This window comes from Aspergillus alliaceus (assembly GCF_009176365.1).
Source record: "Aspergillus alliaceus strain CBS 536.65 unplaced genomic scaffold BDW43scaffold_9, whole genome shotgun sequence".
Classification (NCBI taxonomy): Eukaryota; Fungi; Ascomycota; class Eurotiomycetes; order Eurotiales; family Aspergillaceae; genus Aspergillus; species Aspergillus alliaceus.
The window spans coordinates 329,935-351,747 of NW_022474692.1; the positions used below are offsets into that span (position 1 = coordinate 329,935).

At 47.6% G+C, this 21,813-nt stretch overlaps 5 protein-coding genes across 5 annotated transcripts; 3 read left to right on the forward strand and 2 right to left on the reverse strand.

Annotated features, from left to right (window-relative positions):
* Position 1: 1 nt before the first annotated feature.
* Positions 2–3,455, reverse strand: BDW43DRAFT_267891 (CCR4-Not complex 3'-5'-exoribonuclease subunit Ccr4). Its single transcript, XM_032041050.1, has 2 exons — positions 1,868–3,455; positions 2–1,792 (listed from the first exon to the last, which is right to left on the reverse strand). The coding sequence occupies exons 1-2, from the start codon at positions 2,931–2,933 to the stop codon at positions 615–617; spliced, it is 2,244 nt and encodes a 747-aa protein (XP_031903065.1). The 5' UTR covers positions 2,934–3,455; the 3' UTR covers positions 2–614.
* Positions 3,456–6,191: 2,736 nt separating this feature from the next.
* BDW43DRAFT_298332 (class I SAM-dependent methyltransferase) lies at positions 6,192–7,406 on the forward strand (the record flags this gene model as incomplete). The annotated part of the gene is made up of 1 exon (XM_032044538.1): positions 6,192–7,406. One exon carries the CDS (start codon positions 6,192–6,194, stop codon positions 7,404–7,406), a length of 1,215 nt encoding a protein of 404 aa, XP_031903066.1.
* Positions 7,407–7,483: 77 nt separating this feature from the next.
* BDW43DRAFT_250710 (electron transfer flavoprotein regulatory factor 1) lies at positions 7,484–8,227 on the reverse strand. Its single transcript, XM_032039804.1, has 4 exons — positions 8,092–8,227; positions 7,882–8,025; positions 7,807–7,819; positions 7,484–7,613 (listed from the first exon to the last, which is right to left on the reverse strand). Exons 1-4 carry the CDS (start codon positions 8,135–8,137, stop codon positions 7,562–7,564), a joined length of 255 nt encoding a protein of 84 aa, XP_031903067.1. The 5' UTR covers positions 8,138–8,227; the 3' UTR covers positions 7,484–7,561.
* A 3,166-nt stretch (positions 8,228–11,393) lies between these two features.
* Positions 11,394–12,823, forward strand: BDW43DRAFT_267898 (thioesterase family protein). Its single transcript, XM_032041051.1, has 4 exons — positions 11,394–11,820; positions 11,890–11,898; positions 12,048–12,218; positions 12,283–12,823. Exons 1-4 carry the CDS (start codon positions 11,467–11,469, stop codon positions 12,634–12,636), a joined length of 888 nt encoding a protein of 295 aa, XP_031903068.1. The 5' UTR covers positions 11,394–11,466; the 3' UTR covers positions 12,637–12,823.
* A 3,932-nt stretch (positions 12,824–16,755) lies between these two features.
* BDW43DRAFT_267901 (putative ubiquitination network signaling protein) lies at positions 16,756–20,898 on the forward strand. Its single transcript, XM_032041052.1, has 2 exons — positions 16,756–18,859; positions 18,921–20,898. The coding sequence occupies exons 1-2, from the start codon at positions 17,134–17,136 to the stop codon at positions 20,219–20,221; spliced, it is 3,027 nt and encodes a 1,008-aa protein (XP_031903069.1). The 5' UTR covers positions 16,756–17,133; the 3' UTR covers positions 20,222–20,898.
* The last annotated feature ends 915 nt before the right edge of the window (positions 20,899–21,813 follow it).

A 21,813-nucleotide genomic window follows, 5' to 3' on the forward strand; every position in this document is an offset into this window, starting at 1 on the left:
ATTCTTCTCTCAACACTTGATTCACAACTCGAATATCAGACAGGTCATACTTTGATATATCACGGAAATTTACCTCAATATCGAACATCAAGAGTACACATGAAGTCAATCCTCTACTCGCCTGACGGAAGACGTCTCAGAGCTGAATGAAAACAAGCGACAAAAGATGAAGAACCCCCATTCGCCTAAGAATATATGATAACAAAGGAAGAAAAGAAACCTCTTCAGGACCCAACTACTCCAAGCCAGGTGACCTTCCGGCCCTCAACACCAAGTATGGAAGAAACAGTCACAGATGTAGGAAATTTAACATCAGGAAAAGAGTAATGAGATCCTAACACGTAAAGGAAAGATATGACTGCCGCGCCGTTGAAAACTACTTTCCAAGAAAATGATACGCAGGTTCAATTGCGCGAACGCCCTCTGGCGACAGCAATGACAACAGATAAGACTCACAAGTATGTTAAAAGAGGAAATGGACAGGTAAAAAAAGAATGCAAAAACAAGCGACGAACACCACAGACACGCGGAAAAAAACCCCCAAAGATTCCGAGATAATAAGATAAACCGGCTACACAAACACCAGTCTCGTAAGATTCAGCATGCACCATCCCTCAATTCCGTTGCGGTCCAAAATCCGCCTCTACCACCTTTCCCTTTTTCCCTTTAACAACAAACTCCGCAAATAATGCGATATGATCACTAGGAAAATGAAAGTTAGGGAACCCGGGCACCTTCAGCAGATAGTCCTTGTCCACCTCTCCGAGTAACGCCGAAACATGAAGCGTATTTGATGAAAACCAGATATAATCCAGGATATCCTTAAAATCAGGTGTATAATTCGTAAAGCTCAACTCGCCGATCGAGTTGTATGCGGATTTCAACTTGAACGGGTGGGTCATACCAACCCGGCTCAGGTTGCCATAAAGTCGTTTCTCGAGATCCGGATGCTCTTCCGTTAGCCGTCCATGCGCAACCAGATTATACGCCGCCGAGCCAGGAGATGAGTTGAAATCTCCGCACATGAAAAGAGGGATTTGATCACCACTGGCATACTCCATGGATGGAGAGGGTTCCGGTGGAGTTTGCGCTTCACCACCTTCCGCTTCCGAGAAGCGGAATGCCGCCTTGTCGGTACACGCAGGCCACTTTGCGTACGTCTCAGAGAGCTTCGTAATTTCTTCCATCAAAATGGCTGTCTGGATCAACTTGACATCCTTGAAGGCCGGATCCCAGTAGAGATGGGCATTTACGACAATAAACCGCGAGCCTGTGAGCCTGTTTTCAAGGAATACGACAACCGCAATATGATCCTTCTGCCATAATCTGTTGTAAATGTCATCCTGGCCTTTAGCATCGGGCCGTCGTACTGCCGTCTGGCCAAAGTTGATCAGCTGCTTGTCAAGAAGAATGAATTTGGTTCCCTTGAAGAAAGTGGCACAGCCATCAACACACTTGGCATCTTCCTCCTGCATGCCCATAGCTCTTCCACGAGGCCAATATACACCCTTGTAGCCATTGTAGGCCAACTGTTCTCTGAAATACCCATTATAACTTCCCTGGTCTACCTCCTGAAGGCAAACAATGTCTGAGTCATGGGATCTTAGCTCGCTGAGAATGAGATCTCTTCTGAATTCCCATGACAGAGCACGAGATGGAGTATATCCGAAGTGGGACTGTGTTGCAGAGGAGTCGCATAGCGCGTTGTGGGAAAGGACGGTGATTTTCTCGGTGGATGCGCCTGCGGTCTCATCAAGAATAACCCAATCTCTGTCCGGGGGAGGGGGGTTTTCTAGAATTCTCCCCGTTAGCATCGAGAAAAAAAAAACAGCGATTCCCTTATACTGGGTCAAATGATTTAACAAACCTGGCATTTCCTCCCTCAGATACCTGATCAGAGCCTTGGTGCCCTCCTTCATGATTTGAGACTTCAGAATGTCGTTCAATGGGTTGCCTTCAATGCCTAGAGTTTCCAACCGATAGAGATAGCCCATTTCATAAGGGAGCGTGCGGATGTTGTTGTCGAACAGGTAGAGCTTCTTCAGGCTCGTAAGCATGCCGATCTCCTCGGGAAGTTCAGTGAGGTCGTTGCCCGAGAGATCCAGGTGTTCCAATTTGCGCAGGCGGCCAATCGTCGGAGGAAGCGCCTTTAATTTGTTGTGGTTTAGGTACAGTTCTTTCAGAAATTCGTAACTGAACAACGATGTAGAAAGTGCCCGTAGTCCTTGCCCGCCGAAATCGAGGGCATACCAGCCTTGTCTCGCGGATGCTTTTATCTTTGTCAGCCCATTTTTCACATCACTTCCGTTTTCCTGGGGTTCAGGCTGACTGGGAGCGATCTGAATGCCCTTGGTCTGCTGAGCGACGGCCCGGGCATAATAGTGCGGGGAGCTCGCCTGCCGCGATTCAGCGGCCAACTGAAGCTGTTGTTGCCAATGTTCATTCATAGATTCATCAATATCTTCGTCAACGTTAGCATGAGCCCCATTCTGCATGTGGCTCGGGGTAAAGTGGGGAGTAGCGGCAGCCAACGCCCCGCTGGAGAAGTTGTGCTGGTGGTTGATATTGTGAGAGGCTTGGTTGTGGTGTGTGTGATGGTGAGCTTGCTGTGCAGGGTGGGGATGGTGGCTCTGAGATTGAAACTTCGGCATCTGAATGCCGAAGCGTTGGTGGGCTTGGCCGCCATTCATCATGACATGCTGCCCTTGGTGCGTCTGGCTATACATGGTGAATGGATTGAGCGCAGCTGCCTGACCAAGGGGGGGAGATCGTGAAGGGGACGGTGTATCGTGACTAAATTTCAATCTTCCAGTCGGAGAATTCGTTCCGTTCCGGACAAGGTGTCGTTGATGAGAAGGTTGTTGTTGTTGTTGCGTTTGAAAGAAGAATTGCCCGGCCCCAGGCTGCTGGAACCTGTAGGTACCATCTGCCATTTAACGTGGCAGATGAGACCGTGAGTTATTTGCTTGAGGGGGGTTTTTGGAGAAAGTGACAGTCAACGCCGCCGGAGACAAAGCAGTAGCAGGTGAAAGAGTCGGGGTTCGGGTTCGTTCTCTCCTTCTTCTCAACATGGGGTCCTGAAGCGGAACCGCCCCCGAATGAAGGTGGTTCAAGAAATGACAACCGCAGCAATTCCGCTACAGATTGTCTGCTGTCAATGTCAGCCGCAACTGAAGGGTTTTGAGGTCTGATAAGTGGCGGACGGTCGAACGATAGGGGCCGGGGTCGGATGAACGAGCCACAGTAACAAGTGGGGGAGGCGGTCTAGCGAGAGGCCTGAAGCGGAGATAAACAACGGCCCCAAAGACAATGGGGTCTAGCAAATTAGACGAACGGCGCGTGTATTCTGGTCAAAGGATGTAGCTGAGGCGCCAAAGGCTTGTCGAGATGAGTCCTCCCTCGTCACTGACGCTGCGAAGTGCTTTGCATCGAAGGCGGGAGTGCTGCGGTCACGTGGTTCGGCATCAAAGGGCGTGATTCGCCGCCGCCGATCAGCCAAGACCGCTTTAAGACGCCCGGATTCTGTTCTTCGTTGGGCTTGATTGCCAGCTCTCTCTAGTCGCTTTCAGCCAATATCCACTCCCAAAGGGGGATGAGGTCGACCACACTATATAGTCATTTCTAGCCAAATGGACCTTATTTACCCCCGTTACTCTCAATATAAGCGATAACTTATATGGAGTTTTTATTCACACTAATCATTGACAGAATATCACCTTTGAACAATGACCTTTGTTCACGCTGCCGTGTTTATGTTATCCACTCCGACCACAGTAGTCAGGTGGAACGGAGTATGTAGCTGCGTACCCCCTCCTACTCGGTATCATCCGATTCTTTCATGCAAGCCAATGCTGCAACATCATATTCACAATAGCAAGTGGGAGGTTTCAGAAGAGAGCTTAGACTGTCGTGCGTTTGACTGGCGTGGAGTAGTCATCAAACGCGATGGTTTATCTTCGTCTCCAAACAAAGGACGGGGTCAACTGCTACTACATTGTGTGACCTTTTCTTTCAAGGTAAACACCTAATTCAGTAATTCTCGAACACTCGCATGATACATAGGGCCAGTAAATAGGCATACCCCTTTGTTCGTGGGACCTAGTTGCCTTTGAGATTGGTTCGCCCTTTATTTTGATAATTATACGAGAGGCAGATTATCTCCATGTCGGAGATCTACAAAGTACCTGTCTATATTTAGTGTTATTCCATGTTCCTGCATTTCATGTTACAGACAAACCACGGACATAGGGCCAAGAATTCCACGTCTGCAAATGCAGTTGAGTTGGAAACGGTTCCACAATCAGCTCATGACCTATATATTTTACTATTGGATCTATAGCTTCATACCAGATTTGCAGTAAAGAATACACCCTATGATATTCGCGCAATAGATAATCGTACCCTCCAGTCATCCAAGGTCCACCTATGCAAATCATAAGAATGTAGGGGGTTTTCATCCAAGGAACTAAGTAACATGTCACAACAACACAATCATCACGATCTTTCCTTTATACCTCCAACCACATCGTTCCAGTCAGCAATGCCCGTAATTACCGAAGTTGGAGCTTTATGGTCACGCACGCCGCATGCAACATCATGATACTCTCAATGAAGACTGTCTTAGCAAAATTATCCAAATCCATTTAGTACTCCGTAAAGCTTTCGGTTTGCCTTACTTTTAAGAGGGTTTAGTGCCGAGTCAAGAATTACAGCTTGATGCCAAGAGTTTGGCAAGACGGTATACGAGGATTATAGCCGGGAGTAAACACTTGTTTTTCTTTTCCTTCTCTTCGGCTGCCTTAAAGTCAATGGAAGGAAGACAGGGCTAACCATTGATCTTCCCAATTGCCCCTCATTTCATGCTATAGTGCTCCTTGAAACAATGACTAGCCCAGATCCCTAGTACCCAGGGGGGCCTCAGGCCACTCAGTGACCCGTGCCGGCACGTGCATGCTTTGCTTTTCGAGACCGGACCGCCACCCGAAATTCCCCATAGCGTGGAAGTCCAATGAGGATCATCATTTGTATGGGGAATGTTGTCATAGACTGTACCAGTTCTTGAGTAACATCATTAAGAGATCTCGGCGAAGGTCAATGAAATCATAAGATTAAGTAATTCAAAAAAGAAATACATTTGGAATTGTGAAGGGTTGACTATTTCCTCACCCCCCGTTCTGACTCTTGTCTGGCTTTTTGTGTGCGTTGTGTGTACTTTGTGTTGTGTGTTCTTCTCCTGCCTCTTCCTGCCTAAGGATTCTCCACAGCTAATCGGAGTAGCTGTAATGAGTTAGTAGCCACTATCAAAGTCTGTACCTACGTTAGCTTCCAGACCTCCAACGGTGGTTGGGTGTGTCAAGGTTGAAAATTTCGTCTCGAGTAATTGGTGTGATGGTTCCACTGCTACCGATTTTCAATCGGGCTTTTCGAGCATCCCATTTTTTCGTATTACCTGACCGGTGTACGCCGTGGCTCTAGAACTCAAAGACTGATCATAACCCAAGGGGGCTTAAGAGCTGAAATGAAAGACGAATTGCCAGTCGTAAACAACAAGACACCCGGTGATCCATTCAGAGGGTGGTGGCGGCGGGTGGGGGACCGGCTTTGCAGGAAGACATTATGCAGGATTTCCGCCACTAGTCGACGGAGCATCGCTTTTCTCCGTCTGTAACAGTTGTATTCGTCGTGCGAGGCCCAAAAAAAAAAGACCAGTCAGTCAATAAGAGTTGGTACTCACGTTGGTTGACCGCTTCCGAAAGAAATCCTTAAAGCAGAAGAAACGCCAAAGACCGAGACCTTCCGTAGCCCAATATAGAGTAGTTTTAAGTAGGCTCCGTCGTAGTGGAGTGGACAGGCCGTCTTTTAGGGGTCGTGGGACGGGACTTGGCCGTGGTTTTTCTGTCACGATGTTCTATTTTTCTTGCCCCCTCTCCTTCTTTCCTATTCTCTCTTCTCTCTCATATTTCCATGGGTCAAGGGTCGTGTCGGACTGCGTCCTGACATAATTCATTTCTTCCTTTCCCTCCTTATAACCTCTCTCCTTCCCGTTTCTAAAAGCGCTCTCGGATCCGTTTCATAATAACAATTGTACAATGCTTTGAACTACCAACTCCTGGTGCGCACGAGAATGCAAACAATCCCTGGCAGATCCACCTTGACGCTCGACCGATGAGAACGGGAATTTTGTTTCAGAAATGGATATGATGTCAGTGAGCACGGCGGCGTTCGCCCCCGCTGCAGCTTCTGGCTCCGACTTACATTCGATCCTCAGTTCAACCGGTCCTACCAGGGCAGCGACGTCCACATCCTCGCTCAACTCCCTGACTGACTACACGAACTACCCCCTGATCCGCCAGGGTGATCGCACATACCTGCGCGATCCCGAGAGTTTGTACCCTTTACCGTGCGACCTTCCAGAGATCCATCGCCAGACCTTGCGCTCCTTAATGCTGCTGCGCGTTTTCGGCGGCCCTCTCTGCAACCCATATTTTGCCGATCGTCCTCCCCAAAGAGTTCTTGAGATCGCATGTGGATCAGGTCTCTGGTCGAGTTTATCTCATGACTACTTCGCCCGTCGCGGCGCGAGCAATGTTGCTTTCCATGGTATTGATCTCGTTTCCCTAGCGCCCGACCTGCGTAAGAAGGGCGTCAATTGGCAATTTAAGCGACATGATCTACGAAAGTCCCGCTTGCCTTTCCCAGATGATTATTTCGATTTCGTCTTCATTAAAGATGCGTCCATGTGTCCCTCCAGTCCCGCGCAGGAGGCCTCCGGCTTGAGCGAGCCGTTGCGCGTCCTCAAACCGGGCGGTGTTCTGGAGGTATGGGATTCCGACTCGGTGTTCCGGTCCTTGCTCCCTAATCCTGCACCCGCCCGTAAATTAGCATCGAAGGAACAAGAAGTTGCGGATGCGACCGCGACGTACACATTTTCGCCCGCCACGCCATTCACGCGAGTGCAGAACAAATTCCTTCAAGACTACAACTCTTGGGTTGAGAAAGCATTCGACCAGCGCAAGCTCACTGCACTACCATGCGCCACAATTGGACTTTCTTTCAACTCCGAGGTGGATGTTCTAGAGAAGGTTGATAGCCGCCGAATTGCTATACCACTAGGCGACTTACGGTGGGAACGAGAAAGCAAGGACTTGAGTGGTGGAGCGCGCAAGCAATTAACGGCTGATCAAATGTCCATCCGGCGCACGGCGCTTCTAACAGTTATCCAAATGATTGAGGGAATGGAACCCATCCTCATGGAGGCCAGCGGGAAGAGTAGAGACGAATGGGATAGGTGGTGGACGGCTATGATGGCCGATGTGTTCCAGAAAGGGGGGCTCGCAAACGGCGAATGTTTGGAAGTGAGTGCTTGGTGGGGTCAAAAGAAACGCCCTAGCATGCAGAAGTCATAGACGCGTCTGGTTCTTGGATGGACGAGCAGAGAAAAAGCAGAAAAAGCAGAGCAGCTTATTGCTCACTTCCTATTGGTGATACCCCATTTATGTTGATTTTTCCTGATGTATAATTCATTTTTGTCAAGGCTTGATGTCCAACTGCCTTGCTGGACCTAATTGTTTTCATAGCGCTGTTTCAGTGTGCGATATCGCTTCAAGTAGTACCTGGTCGTTTTTCATTAGCATAGACGATCGATGCTCCTCTTGGCAATTGCATGATATATGAATAATGAATAATTGAGTGGAAACCCGACTGAAACTGGAATTTTAAGGAAGATAGTCTATGGCTGTAGAGTGTATGGTGTTGAAGCTCCAAGGATTGAAGACAGGGGTGACATAAAGTAGGCGCGAAACTCACAGTGCTTCGATCTCTGTAGTTCAGTGGATAAGCGGTAGATTCAAGCAGTCGGCCTCTTTGTAGACATATTCGTACCTTTCTTCACAAAATCCGCCCGTGCTATACCCTTTCGTATCTGGTCGTCATCCTTTAGATGTGCCTGACTGGCAAACGCCTTATGCAGTCTAGTTCTGAAGTATTCATAACCCAGAGGGTAATTACGTCCGAGAAAGAGTAGCTCTGGCGCCCACCAAATCAGCGCGGTTCAGCATTGAGTTAAGAGATCCAAGACGAGGCCATACACACCTTTGTAGATATTGATTACTTGCCGACGAAGTTCAGGATTTGTCATTGTTCACGCACTTGAGTCCCAACGGACTATATATTACAATGTAGTAGAAGGGAAAGGGGTTTCCAATATGGAAAGTGTGCGAGGATGCGGGATGGAATGGACTGGACATGCATTTATGAGGTACCGCTTGCTTGGCCGAGGTTAACCGGTGACGTCGTGGCACGGATCACAAAACAATCTATCTTATCTTCCAGATCTTATGTAGCTCTCTCAACTGCTCCATTCTCAGAGATTTATATCTATTTACCTACCTATCTAACTATTCGCAACATGTGAAAGTGATTACCTGGCAGTAAGTTGTTATTGTGATGACAGTTACTTTACTCAGTTAATACAATCGTACCTGGACGTCAGGCCCAGTTGATATTGATTCGAGAGACACCGTCTTCGATTCCTTGACATATATACTCGTGTAAGTCATCTATTATGTCTATATGACCCTTAAATCTTGCCCGATGGAAGCATGAAACATGCTGGGGAAGAGTGGAATGGGGTGTACTCCCTAAAATAATTTTCTGAACGTATTCACGAGGCAAATAAAGCTTGCTGCCAAGCCTGAACATACAGGAGAGTATCGGATAACTTAGTTAACACAAACCTCCCCTTCTCGCCGGAAAGATGTAGGAAAACAAGGGCACACAAACTACACAATCTCACTACTTAGAGGTTTGCTTACCCCGAAATCTTACCGTTTCTAACCACTACGAGCACCTACCTCATCCCCCACCTGCCTTGCTATATTATAAACTACTTCTCATATCAAATTCTTTCTCTCTCGATATCTTAACATAATAGAGTTAACTGTCTACATGTACGACGGGCCAGTTATCAAACAGATGTTGGACAATGTTTCCCTTCCTGGCAAATTAGAAAATCTCAGGACTTCAAAAGCAACAGTATGTACTAACTTAGACAAGATTGGCTTGTAAGTTAGGATGAGTACTATAAGAGCCAATTGATCCTCAACTCTGCCATTGTCAAATAGAGAGCAGCCATTGTCATTCATTCATTCATCATTATCGTATAGTCTTTCCTTTCGTTGCATTTGTTTGGTAGAAGCCACCTGAGTGACAGGATCCACAGTGGGCATCCTCTCGTCGCTCCTGTCTTCATCTACTGCTTCGTCTCATGTCTCATATCCGTCTTCATCTTCTCCCGCTTGCTGTCAGTGCATGTTGTTAAACGTGAAACGAGGATTGGTAGAAACTACCGATGGGTCCTGCTGCAGCCTTATTGTTGCAAAACATCGGAGCCATTTGAACGCCTCGGCGGCTTGCATTAGTTTCCTTCTTGGCCAGTCGGATAAGGTACACCAGGAAGTTGAAGACCTCATGCCGGGTGGTGGAGGACCTCGCTGTGAATTCTCTCAACGTCTCAAAACTCCATCCGAGTGTAAGACAACAAACTCATAACGTATTCCATCACTGCAGAAGCCAAAGAGATCACTTTCCTGCTTTATCTGTCGGCAGTGCATCCATAAAGCACCCATGTGCTGAAGCAGCTCCGCCAGAGCCCTACCGTATTTGAGGTAGGACTTGGCTTCGGTGACAAGAAATACAGCGTCCTGAGTAGAGTTGTTGAACCTGCAGTGACCCACGGCCCAGTCACACCAGCCGTTGATTTCAAATCGTATAGGCCCGCCACTAATAATCGTAGTTGTGAACTGGGCGGTTATAATTGTTTCCGGCAATAGGCTGAACGATCCCGGGTTCATTGATTCTGAAAGGATAAAGTCCGGATTCCAGTGGTGCAGTAGTCCGGTATATTATTATTGACAGTCGCTATAGCGAGAGTCAGGAAAGCATCAATCGTCGTACGGCACGCGGGCTCGCTTTCCATTGATAGCTGGGCTTTAAAAATTGCATACAGCATGTGTGCTACACGTTGAGATAATATCTGGATCAGCTCACCATTGCGTAATAGCTAGGACAAGGAAGTACATACTGGTTGCCAGAGGTATATCGGTCCAGGTATGATCGTCACCAATCTCCCATTTCTTCTCGCTGCGTGTGATATTGAAGGTAGACTGCCGACGTACCATTGAACTTCCTTCGGACGTCATCTACTCTATGCATTAGCCTTGGCCGGTAAGCCGCACCCTCGTCTCATACCTTTACAACTTTGGGCAATGGGCCTGCTGGCTTGAGAAGCTGAATAGCAGGCTCCATATACTGCGATAGAGAAAGAGTACGTTGGCTTCTCTTCTGGCCGAGCGTTACCGTAATAGGAGGTTTTTTGGGGGCGAGCTTCAGTAGTCGCGCGTGTTTCAACAAGTTGTCTTTAGAGACTGTCAGCTCCACGTCAAGAATTAATTATCTGATCAGAAACCACGTATGACGCCAACTTCCTATTATTCTCTAAAAGGGTCGTTCTCTGGTACACCTCTAGAGCACTGGCTTCGGAGAGACTAGTTGCGCGATTCAGGAGTGTCCACACCCCCGCGTCATCGTCCATCTAGAGAGAGGTGGTTAGTATAGCCGTAGGCAGAGAAGAAGGAATGACTGCTGCGACGCACCTCCAGGACCAAATGGTCCCTCTCGCCTTGGCGTAATCTTACAATCACATCAGCGATGTGGAAAGCTGTCGATATTTATCTAGGAGACCAGGAGACACGAGGAGGAAGATACAGCGAGAGTATTGGGTGAAGAGGATGATGGGTAACAGAACGGGGGCAGATAAGGCTCAGTACCAATAATAGTGGAAATCCTACATATACCATAAGGAGCGAATGTGGCCGTGACAAAGGTGGCGGCGAATTAAAAGTGAAGAGTGAAAGGTATTCTCTCAAATCGTTCCTTTAAAGTTGGTGAAACCGGTCGTCATCTTTAGATGTAAACCGTTGACCGATATCTTGACTTCATACTTGGTAAACATGTCCAACAATCGTCTTTCGCTTTAATACATGTCATCAGAAAATTACTTCCTAGCTCTAATAACAACAGAGTAATTGTAATTCAGAAGTCATTACGTTGCTTCTCTTTTTGAAACCCTATCTATTTAGCATGTTGGAGTAGGAGGTATGTTGAGAGGAACAAAAGATAATCTAGCTATCTTTAGAATAATTATTCCAATGCATTCTTTTCAGCGGGCTCCTGTCCCGGAAAGAAATCCTAGAAGGAAGGTGATTTAACCGTGTGGAATGAATGTAATAGACAACAGTTAATATTAATTAGGAGTTGGAGGAACAGAAACATGGGTTAAAAAAGATTATACCCCGGTCGAAGATCCACCCAACCTAGGTTTACTCCACTCCTCCTATAGCCGGACTTGTAGCCAGAGCATCTCCAAACATCTCCAACAACGACATACCAGCGCACGATTGCTCAACGATGACCTCGATTCATGCATTACGAAGGCAGCGCCTTACCACAGCTACTACAAAGTACTTACTTTTTAGTTCTCGTGCCTTATCGACCCCTGCCTCTGCCGCGCGAAATGCCGATTCATCCAAGACTGCCGCGCCGCAACCCCACAGTATCGGTCCCCGATGGCTCACCATGACAAAGAGAAGACTGGGTAGATGCATCATGTTTGGGCTGAAGCCGGGGCAAATCCAGGAAGCGGGAGAGATACTACAGCAAATTGCGAGGGATTGGCGTGAATTGGTTGCTGGAAGCGAAGGTTACTTGACAGATGCGACAAGAAGGGGGTTGTTTCGGCAGAGCGTCGCTTGGGGGGAGATGGTAGGGTGTACCTATTTATACTCAGCATAACCTACTGGTACTAATACGGGACATTTGCATGGACCATAGGATACCATGGTAAGCTGACGGAATCCATATTCGAAACCATTCCAGTGCGCGGTTCATCCAACTAACCTCTGACTAAGGGTATATACAAGCCTCCTATTGACTGAGCCTGAATGGTGCCATATCCGATCGCAGTTCCTAACTCTTACTGTCCTTGCTTAGGTCATGTTAATAATGTCACTTATGCCCGATACGCCGAAACTGCGCGGGTATACTTGACTCGCAATTTTGCTACGCATATAGATCCGGACCATAAGAAAGAGTGGATGAATATTGTCGGCTCGACCGGGATCGGTCTCATTCTCAGGAGCATCAAGATCGATTACAAATTTGTACTACCCTCTTGCTTAGCCTTGAGTGCGACATCATGTTCGCTGACAATGCTTTCCCCTGCAGCCGATGACATACCCCGATGAGGTCACTGTTTATCATAAGCTAGTACAGGACCCAGCGTCTCATTCACACAAAGACGCCTTTCATCTGCAAGCCGTGATCATCTCAGAGGCGCGGCAACGACCCGCCGCCCGTGTCTCCGAAGACATAGTCCTATACGATTACAGGCAGGGAAAGAAGACCGATATGCCGCCATTCATCCTGGAGCAGTTCAGATCCACCTGGCAGCTCCAAGAGAAGGCGAAGAAATTCTGGCAGCAACGGATCCTTGAAATCGAGGCAAGGGTGCGAACATTAGAAGTAGAGAGCTGGGATCGCGATGATGCAGTCGAGGATATAGGCTCCGCAAAGAAATGAAGTGTCTCCTGGCTTAATGTGGAGATGAAAATACGTCTAATTGAGCGCCTCCCACGGTACCTTACCTATGCTCTAGCAGCTGTATATATATGTATGTCCGCAACCGCTCTACATATGGGTCCGGCCTACATCATCGGTACCGTAACGCTGTACCGTATTGTACATACAAGTCCATCGCAGGTAATCAGCGGAAACAATTACCACGATACCAGACCCGTAGTCTATCTTCTTCAGGTGGCGGTGTTCGTTCGGAGCCAAGAAAAGCTTGCTCACCAAAGTGGCCCAGTCATTAGGCCTCGGTATTCCAGGTCCCTGTACCGAGCCAATCCAGTAGGAATAACATCTCAAAAACGTGGTATAAAAAGCTCCCTCCCAGAACCATATCCCCCTTCTTTTAGCGGTTCCTTTTACGTACTTTCGCCTCTCACATCGAAAACACTAGAATACTAGCGTTCGGTCCAGCCCCGGCCCTTGGCTCGGGCCCAACCCGAATAAAGACCCTTTTTTCCCACCCGGGACGCCCATTGATTGGCCCCACTAGGCGAAAATTTATCTAATAGCGTCGACATGTGTCAATGGCAGGGCATTGATTGATCACCAATACCTGAAAGGCACCTTTGTGCATCGTATGGTGGTGGTGGTGGTAGTAGTAGTAGTAGTACTCGATTAGGGTGGTCAATGTTGCAGGGCTTTTTTGAGAGGGGTTGTTGGAAACGTGATCATGAGCCAGGGTTTCCTGGCCCTGAAAATGTAAAATGATCGACGGTTTAAACCTACCTTAGTTGTTAGAGAAAAGTCAAAACAATAAATTGGCCTCCCGGCCCAAAACAAATGTCGGTTTCTTGGCATTTCACATGGGCATGGAATGTTGTCGTGGTCTGTTTTTTTGTGGTTTCGCCCGTCTCCATTATTGTAACGGAGTGGGCTGAAATGTCGATTTTTGGCATATGTTCCTGAGAAAGGGGGGTTCGGATGTATATGGATTAGTAGGTTGTTTTTTTTAAGGGTTTCTGTGTTATGTGTGTCTTCATGATTCTTATTGTTCTATATCCGAAACCTAGACTAGAGAGAAGTGTGTATACAAGATAGTCCCGATTACCCCTCACTAATTGAGTACAGATTTTTATATCGTATGTTTGGTATTTTGCTCGAGACATCAAGATAGGGGATATGGAATCTATAGTTTAGGGACCTTGAAAGAACCAATATTTGAAATAAATACGTGAAATATCGATCCAAGGCTTCATGTCAAGATCGCTTCTTAATAGCCACTTTCTCACGTTATACTAACAACAAGGAGATTTCCCTGGGAGGGTAGGATTATTAAAGAACCCCGATTCATGGCTCGATACTGTATATCCTCGTCACCTCGGTTTTCTTTCAAGTCCGTAACACAGCCCATCGAAGCACACAATTGATGTTAGTTTCCGCACCGGAAGTAGCAAGGGCGCTGCATAGGCCGATCAATGAACAACGAACAGTCATAAATAGCTAAGTTGCTCGCTTTGGACTTATTCGCGCCAAGTATGGTTCGTATCCTGTATAGCATTAGAGAGTCACGCATCGATAGACATAGGGATGATACCATGGTTCGTGCTTTAGATAGAGGACGACGGCATATTATACCATAGCCTACTATAAAATGAGATTGGATGGTCTGAGAGGAACATAGAGATGCAGGAGAATGGCTATATCACAGAGCTTGCGGAAGAGTTGTTGGGCTCTATACAGCTTGTACTTCCTAAACAAAACTACCTACGCAAGTATATTATGATAGATTCACTACGCAAAAGAAGCTTAGCAAGGTCGCTCTGCAAGGATAACAGCCCGTACTCTACTGGTAGATATCGCTGTATTCCCGTATATCCAAGAAGGTAATGCGACGCAAAACTGGGTTAATTACTCCGGTCATAAAACATAGCGGTATCAGTAAGTATCATCTGACGCTGCCGTAGACCCATGTGTGCGGGGCGTAATTGCCCAATCGCACAGGCTATTGGTGGAAACTGGAGTGAGAATCCCCTTCTGGGTATAGAACGTCGATCATCCTCTGATTTCCAGCCTCATCTAACGAATAGCAAAGACATCAAGACTTCCCTCAGATGCTTCACCTGACATGCTGCATGCAGGACTCTCCCTATAAGGCAAGGAGGAAGTTATGGGAATGACCACATAGACATGAGCTGTGGGGAACAGATGTAATTTTAAAAGAGCATTATCATATTGCATTCACCCTTACAGATGATAGAAAGAGTGAAGACGCTATTGTAGGTGGAACCCGACGGTTTGCCGATTGCATTGTTTGTATGGTGTTGGTGTATGGTACAGGAGAATACTTAGAGCAAAATTATTTACGGAGTATATATTGCATAAAAATTCTCTTGTATAGAAGGAAGTTGGTAGTTTAGAGTGATATAGGGTTTCAGATAGAAAAGTATATGGGATGGCGATCTTAACAGTTAATGCTCAATTCTATGGCGGTTTTTCTTGGCCAAATGATATGTGCCACTGAATGGGAACCGTTGAATACCAATGAGGAATGATATAAGGAATGATCACCTACAACGGACCAACTATATAATAAAGTTTATTCTGTACTAGGCTGGGGAGCTATGCCGGAAACTTTCACCAAACAAAATGCAATAATATATAGTATTGCTGATTTTTGTATGAAATAGTATTTATCTACAAAACTGCCATATTTGCGAACGTATGGACTTGGGTAGTCAAAATACACTTCCAAAAGAACCTCGTATATCTTCCTGTCCTTGCTTATGTCTGTATACCCCCTAAGACTATACTACTGGCCAAGACTGACCTATCGATCTTGCCTGCCGAGACCGTAAGTTAGCCGAGCATTCCGCATGTGAAGTACAGTACTCTTGCTACCCATGAAAAGCACTAACGTACAGAGTAGAGCGCCTAGAAAATAAAAAATAAAAATAAAAAGGAAAGAGAAAAAGAAAAAAGAAAGGCTTTCGCAGCTTACTATGCATTGATCAGAAGGCTAAGAGGCTAGTTGAGCTGCCTCGCCACAAATGAGATTCCTGAACGGCGTTGGAGGCTTTTATCATCCTAGTGTAAGCTGTCCACCGACTATCGGGAGATTGTATGATATCCAACCCCGCAGGCACCAAAGGAGGAGATCATCAGATCATCCTAGCTAGCTATGCCACCATCCGTGTTCGGATGGATAGGAGATGGATGGTAAATACGCATAAAGGATTGAGGGGTTAAGACGAAGCAATCAGAAGGGTGAGGTGCCGTTTCAGCTTATATTATTGGTGTCAACATGACGGTAAATTGTACACGTAGCATCCGGCTTACGAATCCACCTTCAGATAGAGTAAGATGGCTCTGAGCTCAGTAAGCCTGGGGATCTTCAAAATAGATACTGGCCGGCAGCGATTTGTTAACCGTAGCGGCTATGCTCCTAGACTCTGGGAAAGTCGGATGCCGGCGAGCATTTGAGTGAGATGGGCTAACGGCGTGGTGGATGTTCAAAGTACTTTCCATGCATCTTGATTGATGTGTAAACCGGGCTTCGTTGTCATAGATCCGCTGAAGTTGATGCAGAAGTCTAGACAAGTCTCTTTTGCTTGACAGTTGGTGCTACATCCCTTGTAAAGCGAGCTTCTACCGATATGAAAGAGTTCAAAAGGTATTTATTAGCTCAGGTTACAGAGACCTGCGAGATGAAGTACCTATGTAAAGTGTACCAGAAGTGATACTACTCTGTAGAAATTGGAGGGCTGCGAACGATGCTATAATGATCTTTGGAGACTTTGATTCCAGTGACGGCGTTACTTTCAACAGTACTAGTAGATATCCGCGTGGTTCGTTATTTTCCATGCTTTGTTGCGAGATTCCATAAACACCTGAAATATAGGGAAGACCAAAAATTAAACCACAGTGGATGAAGTGGCTAAAGTGTTACTGTATGGTAAGGTTCTCTTTGTTTCAATACTTACAAGCGCTCAATACATACCTTACATACTGGGCCTTATTAGGCGTGTTTTGTAAAGGCGGGAAGGCAATTCCTAAGGCAGCGACAAGTGTTATGGTGGCCTTACTGCCTTATTCTCTTTCTGACGATCAGTTCTAACCTTTCGTTTCGTCTTTTTCCCGCCTCGTCTATCCAGACCCAAAAGTCTACCAAACCTCATTCATTTTTCCCTTCTCTTTCTTACCCCCTCCCCCCCCCCGCGCCACGCCTTCTTACCCTCTCTTCTCCATATTCAATTCCATATTCTCTTCTTCCTTCCCTTCTTCCTTTCCTTTCCTTTCTTAACCGCAACCATTCCTCTTCTACCGCTTTTAGACCCCTCCCGTCATTCCTTTTCCTGCACACTTCCTGCATCGTCTCCCCTCCCTCGCTCTCTTCCCCTTCTTTACCCGTGTATTTGATACTGTCTCGTCTTCACTCCCCGCCTGGTCCAAGTCCTTGGCTGCCATTTGCCAAGCTGACTCGGACCTGGGTGTTAGGCTCCCTTGTCCATGCCACGTTCATCGGCTACGGCTAGGAAGAGTCATAGCAATCGACATGAGAATGGCGTCGCCGGCTCCGGAAAGAAAGTGAACAAGCAAAGATCGAACGGACAACTGAATGGGAATGCCAACGGTAGCTCTACACTAAGTTCTGGACCATCATCTCAAGTCGACTGGCCCTCGTCTCGCTCCAACAGCGACACGGCAATTACTTCCACGGTAGCGGCGGCAACGAAGGCTAACGGTACGACGGATTGCTCGAAGGCGGATGGTAACGGACGTGGTCTGAATGGATACGCTAAGGGCAACACGGACATGTCTTACGGACAGGCGAATGGCGCAGTGCCGCAGAATGGTGGCCTTACTGGCCAGGCGTCGCGTCGTACGGAGAGTTCCAAGCGGCCAGGCTCGAATACCTCGATCAATCCACTTCAACTGGCTTCGACTATCCTCAAATCCTGTCCGATGTACGACACTATCGCCATCCTGATCTTCCTCCTTCAGCTACCGCCCATGGTCCTTACGCTGGTGCAGTTCTTGTTCGCTTCCCTGACGTTCATGCCACCTGGCGGTGCGTCTGCTGGATCTCTGACATCCAATTTCGATATCTTTCAGGGTCCGGCCGGAACGCCATCCCTCGGTACGATGATTGCAATGGATGGATTCTTCCTACTCTTCTGGGGTCTTTTCATGTGGACCTGGGCGCAAAACTTCGCTCTCGATTTAGCCCATGTCCAGGTCGCCATAACCCTGGGTGGAGGAGGGTCGGGGAAAAACGGAGGGGTTAATACCCTCTGTGTCGGTATTGTTCTTGTTTTGCATCTCATTCGAAGTAAAGGTATACAGGATTTTGTCATAGGTCATCTGCTTTCCGCCAAAATCATTAGCCCCGATATACTGTCGCAATACTCTCATCTTATGCCTCCCGAATTTCGGCGCTCTGAACCGCAATCTTCTCCGAGCTGGATCCGGAGTCTTCTTGCGGTTCACATCTTAGCGCAAGCAGGTACTGCGATGGCTAGACGTTCAATGGCTAAAAATAGGGCACCGGCTCCTCCTCGAACTGGAAAACGTGTTGATACCGAAGCATCCGCCGGCTCACAAACGCAAATTGATTCTGCGTTCGAGTCCGGGACCAGTGTGTCTTCTTATATCGGTGCCGATGGTCAACTGGTTACGCCCGCAACGCACAAGGATGGTAGGGATCGATTGATTTCGGCGAAGAAGCGCAGGAGACAGGCAAACCAGGTCCGGAATCGCCAGCCGTTCTGGGCTGCGCTCGCAAGCACGAAGGTGACGGTTATGAGAGAGTACGAACATTCCAGGGCCTTGTCGAAAACTGCTCGGGGCCTCACTATGACAGAGGGGGATCTTCAGGGTGTTTCTTTGGATGATGGCCTTGTTTGGATTACCGATATCGATAGCTCCTCTATAAAGTTTGCGGCGGGTGATCTCATTTCAGATGATACTGGCGTTTCCGGCTCTTGTGAAACTGGACGCTTGGGTGAGGATATGGAACCTTTCTATGTCTGTGTCAATGGTGCACTTTGGGCGACAGTCACGATTTGTAAAGTCCAGGATGCACCCAAAGGCTCAAGTGCAGTGCATTGGCGTGGCGAGATTTCTGGTCTCGCTCCCAATTGTGCGTACACTTGCTCTTTTGTGCGAAGTGACACGGAGGAGGAGATTTGCGTCATGAGTGTCAAGACACCGGTCGCAAACGACACAGAGCAAGGTGAGACAGGCCCCAGTTCGCCTTGAAAGCATCCATTAGTCTAACATTTCCTCCCCAGTAGTCTCCTCGGTAGCCACTCCGCCACAGCCGTCCTATCGACCATCCTCCCCAACGACCACATTAAAAAACTCCATTGTTAACGCTGAATTGAAACTGAACGAGAAGCGTGCACGGTTGAGAAAGGCCAAGAATGATCACAAGCTCGTCGTTTCGAAGATCAGGAAGGAGTTGGACAATTATAACCATCGTCTTCACAGCGGCACGGATGAAAATCGACAGAAACAGCGCTCGTTGCAACTGGAGAGGAACATCAAGCAAACGGAAGAAGCTACCGCCGTTTTGGAGGTTCAGTTGGATAGCCTAGAGAACATTCCGGAGGAGGAACTCAAAGAATGGTCGGCAGAAAAAGCCAAGTACGACCATGAACTTGAGCTTCTTAATTCAGCTAAGGAAGATGTGGTTTCTGCACGATCGGCCGTTGCCCGTGAGGTATCACAACTGGAGTCGGATTTGACCTCCGCGATCCAAAGACGGGAACGACTGCAGGGTCGCCGCACTAGGGTTAACGAACAGTACGAGCGCATCGTCTCTGCTAACGCACAAGGGCTCAACGAAAGAGAGCGTCGCGCTGCGGAACAGTTTGCTCGAGAGCAGGACCAGGCCAAACTCGAGGCGAATTTCAATGAACAGTTTGCGAGCATTAGCCAGTCAGTGCAGGAGTACCAGTTGCGCACCAATCAACTTTGGCAGCAATGTGTGGCTATTGAGCAAGTTCTCCGGCAGCAGCAACAGCAGATTCTCATGGACTCGGTTCCACTGACTCCCGAGGGCAATTTACCTGGTACTAAGCCCCTCAGCGAGGCGCCCACCATGTCTCTAGCCGCTTTGACGACGAGCGCTTCCAGCAACCGATCATTGCTTGGACTTAGCTTTCCGCCATTGAAGTCTAGCCCTCTGCAGCATGCGTCGTCCCCTATTGGTGCCACCTCGTCTCACCCGACTAGTCCAATACAGGCGCCGTCTTACCTACAGCATTTCCCGACCTCGCCTCTCGCTAACACCGCCTCTCTCTTCGAATCGGATTTCATCCATCGTGACCGATCCTTCTCTAATCGATCGGGCCACAGCAGCCTCTATGGCTCCGATTTCCTGGATTCGAGCCGTCGCCCTCCCTTTCAGTTTGATCTGTCTGAGAAGGTTACCGATAAGAGAAGCAGTTCGGGCTCTGAGAGCAATGTTCCTAACCTAGGGTTGAGACCGATCTCCAGTCCGTTCCCAAGGGCAGGTAGCCGTGCAAGTGGAAGTGGTGGAAGTGGTAGCGGCAGTGGCAGTCCCAGCTCTGCAGCCGGAAAGGTCAACTAGGCTGTCAGATCCCTTCAATGTAGTCGATATGCTGCTCCTAGCTTTTAGGTGCTTGTGTTCTCCTTTTCTGCTAGTGTTGATCTTCCGACGTGGCGCTGAAATCTTCTTGGATTTCCCAGGCCATCCTAGGTGTATCTAGCCCTTATCCTGGTTTTATTTCGCCTGTGATCAATAAAATCCTGTGTCCTGTGTAAGATCTGCCTTATTGCGTTCGTCATCACTCGCAAGTTATTACAGTAGTTCTGCGCAACTGTGACCGAATCCCCTTTCCCGCAAGTCAGTTTGATTCTACATGTATGATGAGCATACATTAACCGATGCTACCGCCCTTTAAATTCGATGTGGCCCTGCCTGGTTATCTCCCTCTAAAATAGATAACATGCCTCAGCGAGATGAAAACCTCCAGTGACTAAAATCTGCATCTTCCCAAACCTACCAACTTACTTACGCTCTTCACATACTCGATTGCTTCTCCGATTGAATGAGGCGTTGCCACCACCGTACTTGGATCCAGTTCATGCCAAACAGCTGCCAGCTTTTCCTGTAACGTGAGATTCCGAAGTGCATCTAGATTAACGTTCCGATTAACGAAATCTTTGACCGAACCTCTGGCAGGTTATCGCCAGGAATAGACTGTTGGACCCTTGGCTACTCACCAGGTTTATATGAACAGCTTTTATAGGTAATGTTTGTACAGAATACTGCATAGTGAAACGTCGCTCGAAATTCATCAATACAGTACGATGGACAAATTTAAGAAGCGAAATAGTATCCCTTGTTGATTGTTGGTTAAAAATGAATACACGAGGGAACCCTCTAGAGTATTGGCAAGGTTAGACTAGGCTCGCGAAGGACCTACTGATAGTGATGGCCCTAGGGAGGCAACGGACTTTTACCGTTATAACTAGTCCAAATCAAGAGCAGGCTACTTCAAGGCTGTTTTCCGTATGTGCTCCATCGAGATGCCAATGAAGTTGGCCACTAGTGAAGGTCTCGCACCTTCCTCTCCACACAACGGTTTCGAGACCTTGAACAAATGAGTTAGGGAGACTTTCCGGTTTGTATTTGGACGGGACTCGGAACTTTTCCAGGGCAGTGTGAGCGAGGGAAATGGCGAAAAAAGCGTTCTTCCTGTGAAAATCTTCTGCGGGCTTGACATCAACATTTTGGAGTGCTGGAATAATGGCAACTGCGGTAAGCTGAACCCTTTTTCTCGAACTATTTTTGTTTGAGGACCTTCATGGCATCCGGCACCTGTTCAACTGTGAAAGCGGGACATCTAGGCTTAAATATCCCAGCCTTATGCCACGCTATCTTTTCAATGGCATCACCGAGAGTCTTTATATGGTCCATCCCGAGGGTAGTGACACCAGTTACAGCAAGCTGGTCGACGACATTGGTGGAGTCTAATTCTCCTCCATGGCCAATGCGTTGTAGTTGACCTCAAAGCACAACAGGGACCGTAAATTTCGATATCTGGCCTTCCAAAAAGCCTCTTCTCGGGTTACAGACGATGGTAAGCTAAGAAATTACCTGTGAATTCAACATGAGCATACCACCAACCTCGTAGACACCGATATCTGCTGCTTCCC